The sequence below is a fragment of the Azolla caroliniana genome, unplaced genomic scaffold (genome assembly GCF_043228905.1).
Source record: "Azolla caroliniana isolate FFs.n. ecotype wild unplaced genomic scaffold, voAzoCaro1.0.p SCAF_15, whole genome shotgun sequence".
In the NCBI taxonomy this organism is placed as follows: Eukaryota; Viridiplantae; Streptophyta; class Polypodiopsida; order Salviniales; family Salviniaceae; genus Azolla; species Azolla caroliniana.
Window position 1 is genome coordinate 7,449,847 of NW_028230450.1, and position 4,458 is coordinate 7,454,304.

The following is a 4,458-nucleotide window of genomic DNA, read 5'->3' on the forward strand; positions in this document are numbered from 1 at the left end:
TTTTGTTTACGCCAATCAAGAGCCATTCTCCCCTTCAGATTCTTAAGCGGGAACTTTGATGAGAATAATGAATATGGTAATCCACAAACAATGGTGTTTTGGACTTGGTATTTCTGAATCATTTGAAATTACTTACGCTATAGTCTATGACGACATCTCATGTGTCATATGGCTTACAATATACGCATGTGGTGCCATAATTTCGGAACACATCTAGGTCCATAGTGTTGTCACAGTTGTGTTTTCGAACAAGCATGTGTCCTCTGAGTTGTATATAGGAGTGTAACATGTAGCAATTCACATTAAATCGGAAAGTTTTACCTGATGTCCATATTATGATAAACACTGCCTTATTAATCCATCATCACAAATCTAGACATATATTGGAAATAGCAAACGATAAATATTCGATATATATATGTTTCCAGCTTTTGCACTGATGGTAATGGCTATTTTATATATTCCCAACTTTTGGCAATGATATTGGTAATGGCTATAACTATTTTATATTAATTTTTTTCTTCGATGATTGATGGTTCAGTCCTTTACAATCATAGGAGGCACAGTGTAAGAATGGATCGGATAATTTGAAAGCACTCTTCCCAAACAATAATCTAGTTATTGGTTGGAGTATGTGTTGTGGCACGATGGTAGTCAACATGATACATTACATCATTCAAAGATGTGTGAGGAAGAGGGGGCAGGGGTGGTGGTGGTGATGGAACTCTTGGATCTTGAGGAGTCATTGTCTTCTTCTTCTTCTTCTTCTTCAATAATGCGTTTGGAACTCTCGCTACTCGCATGTGTCCGAGTAACGTGGTCCTCGTTTGATGACCCACCTCATCTCTATTCATATGCATATGAACCCCCCCATCATCGTCTACTAACTTTCTCATGATTCGCTCAATGTTTGCATCTTGTTGATCCTTAGCCAGAATCTCTGCTGCTTTTGTAGGTTTAGGTTTAGCACCCTCCAGAATGGGCTGGATTTTGGAAAAGGCAGTTAAAGTTGTTAATAAACAAGTCGTTAAGGTTACATACAAACCTATTCTCTATTCTCTCTTCTCTCTCTCTCTCTCTCACACACACACACACATACATACATACATACATACATGATACATACATACGCACGCGCCACACACGCCACATACCTACGCACGCACCACGCACGCCACATACACACGCACGCACAAAAATACACACAGACACTTGAATCCAACTATGTGGTGGAATTGGATATGGCAGATTTCCATCCACGTTTCTTTGATACTTTGGATTCGTTTATTTAAGCAGGAATTGGTTCATTGATAAGGCGCATAAATTTCTGATACAGAGATTGCTGGGTGCATAGAACGTAAAGTAGCGTATTGATTCACTGTTGTTTTTGCTTGACCAAGATCAGTCAGGAAACGTAATACGCGTGTTCATCGAGTAAAAGAAAGATTCGCGTGGATAAAGTACTTCAATTTTCAATGAGTTTGATTCATCCTAATCTCAACAAAAAAATGGATTTGATTGCACACTCATAAACATCAAATACAAGAAGAGTCATCCCCCAAAGCTTGTGATCCGAACCTTTTGTTGAGAGAAATCACTAGGGCGACCTGGAAAGAAGAAGAAAAAACACAAAAATTAATCCTTTTTCTTTTTCTTTTTCTTTTGGCATGTTCTTTCCCAAGAAGAATATAAGCAAGCAACAGAGAGGATTGGTTTAGATTTTAGATTAGTTTTACCTGTGAAGACATTGTGAGGAGGAGGAGCAGCAGAAGAAAGGGGTAGGAGCAGTAATAGTAGTAGTAGTAGAAGGGCATACAAAATGATGATGAAGGATATGGTGGTGGTTGCACGATCCATTATTTCTGCCACTGCTTCTACTTGCAGCTAATCAAAGCATGTGATGTAATGTAATAATGAAGGAAGGAGGAAGAGATAATTGGATCCCATGCCTATTTATACACACACTCACTCACTCACTCACTCACTATTCCAATTTGTATACATATATAAATTCATATGTGTCTGTGTTTGTGAATGTAAAGAAATCTATATATGTATATATTTTTTAATCTCCTTCTCTTTAGATTTGCCTTTCTCTCTTGAGGGGGGACCCTCCCACTTGGATTGGATCCACGGAGAGCCGAAAATTATATATATATATATATATATATATATATATATATATATTGGGTTGTAGATTCCTCCTCTTCATCAAGTGGGTTTCTTTATGTACGTAGTGCACCTAGAAATCAAAATGTTCAGCTCTCCCACAAATAGCATCATCCCATATTCTAGTTTCCAAGACTGTCTAAAATTTTCATTTTCCATTTCTTCTTTTCTTCCTATGAAGCTTCCATTACATATATCCATGATAATTGGTATCGGAGCGAGTTTCTCGAACGTTTCTTTTGTTGACTTTGTTTTTTATGATGATCGATCAATTTATCACTCAAGGGGAGCGGTATATCCAAGAAGTACTTCCAACAAAAAAACTTCAACATCATATATGTGGGCTCATAATAACGACCAGCCGATGGCATCCTCCCAAGCGGAAGGGATTCAAGGAACCACTCTCTTGGAGCAATTCTGATTGACTCGTCTTTCTTACAAATACAAGTTTTTCCTAAATTCACCTTGAACAAGATTTTCGAACTATGACAATCTAATGGAGCTCTTGAAGCCCATATCGTTAATATGCATTAGGATACCACACAATAGACAGATGTCAAAGTGAACTATCCTTTATCTTAGAAGGAGAGAACCAAACAAGTAATATGCACGTGGCTTGGTTGATGGTAGTCTCATTTTGAGCCCTATCCTAAGCCGGAGTATGAAGATTTCCTATATTGGTTAAGAACTTAGGGGTAAGGCAATTGCATGGTGGTGTGGGGTTCACACTCTTAAGAAATTGCAAGATATCGGGAAAGACTTTGTTATGATTTTCAAAGGTCCCGTTTTAGAATCGCCATCTTGCATTGAGGTGACACAAGCACTCATGACCCTCTCTAACTGAAATTTTCTCTCTCTTGAGGATTATGTTCACCATGCTAGAATCTAGATTTGAAAATCTGTTCTTGAATGGGACAATTGGTTAATTGCTTGTTTTGTTAATGATATCCCCAATTCGGACTACCATACCATTGGATGGTGCATGATAGGGATCTTTTATCTTATTTTGAACAAAAACTACTTGATGAAATCTTAAATGACTTTTGTAATGTTTTTCCAAGTGAACTACCATATGAACTACCTCTTAGAGATAATGTACACCATTATATCGATCTTATACTTGTTGTTGCACCTATAACACTCCATATCAACTATGTCGATCCAAAGAGGATGAGATCTCTATGAAACTCATGGAATTGTTACGAATGGGTCATATCATATACCTTATAGTAAATCACCATGGGGTACACCGGTTCTCTTCGTAAACACAAAAGTAACCACATGACATACATTTGTATTAATTATTGACATTTGAATAAACTAACGATCACAAACAATGAGCAGAGAACTTGATTGATCATCTTCAAATGGCCCGCTATCAAATTTGTATAGGTGAGGATGATGTTCTAAAAAATAACATTTCATACACGTTGTGGCCATTATTAGGCTTGGTCATGCCTTTTGGTTTGACCAATTCTTCAACCAAAATTCAACAAGAATTGAACAACATATTCAAAGAACAACTTTCGTTATTTATTTGATGATATTCTGATTTATAATTGTTACATTGGAAGAACAACGTAAACATGTTAGCTTTGTTTTACAAAAATTGCGTGACAAACAGTTCTACACGAAGATCATCTCAAAATACAAGTTCTTCAAGAGATCAATTACATATCTCAAACCTCTCATAATTGAATGGAGTCCAAATTGATCCTTTTCGCATAAACATAAGTCACACTCTAGCCCATTGTTTGCAATATTCAAGATGTTCGATCATTCCTTGGTTTTGTGGGGTTTTTGTGAAAACCTCTTTAGAATTACCGTTGATTGACGACACAAGGATCCATGAAGGGTGAAAGCATGTGAATGGAAACACTATTATAGGTAACATGTAGCTAAAATGACTACAACTAAGTAGTTTTTTTTATAGCTAATTTTTAGTGGGAAAATCTTAAAGATACATATCATTTATTATGGGGATGGAAATATTACCATTTATGGTCCACAATTTAGCTGATCTTTATTTGAGATCACATTCTAATAATCCCTAAAATTCCAATAACCCTAAAATTTAGCAATATATGCCCAAAGCTGGTCCTCAATATGATGGATAGATGGAATAGGTACATAAAATTATTGAGGACATGCTTTGGGCATATATTGTGGCAAAACCAACAAAATGGGAATGCTATCTACTAATTTTGGAGTTTTATTATAACAGTTCCAATCATACATCGATGAGATGTAGTCCTTTTACGTTGATGTGTGAATTTCAACCATTAGCGA

At 36.5% G+C, this 4,458-nt stretch overlaps 1 protein-coding gene across 1 annotated transcript; it reads right to left on the reverse strand.

Moving 5' to 3' along the window:
* Nucleotides 1–499: 499 nt before the first annotated feature.
* On the reverse strand, nt 500–1,919 carry LOC147854519 (uncharacterized). The gene is made up of 3 exons (XM_087331418.1): nt 1,737–1,919; nt 1,579–1,607; nt 500–983 (listed from the first exon to the last, which is right to left on the reverse strand). Exons 1-3 carry the CDS (start codon nt 1,855–1,857, stop codon nt 615–617), a joined length of 519 nt encoding a protein of 172 aa, XP_087187544.1. The 5' UTR covers nt 1,858–1,919; the 3' UTR covers nt 500–614.
* Between the last annotated feature and the right edge of the window lie 2,539 nt (nt 1,920–4,458).

Coding starts and splice junctions, on each gene's coding strand:
- LOC147854519 (XM_087331418.1), bottom strand. CDS start 1,857: ATGGATCGTGCAACCACCACCATATCCTTCATCATCATTTTGTATGCC. Junction 1,608..1,736: donor TCCTCACAATGTCTTCACAG/GTAAAACTAATC, acceptor TCTTCTTTCCAG/GTCGCCCTAGTGATTTCTCT. Junction 984..1,578: donor GTGATTTCTCTCAACAAAAG/GTTCGGATCACA, acceptor TCCAAAATCCAG/CCCATTCTGGAGGGTGCTAA.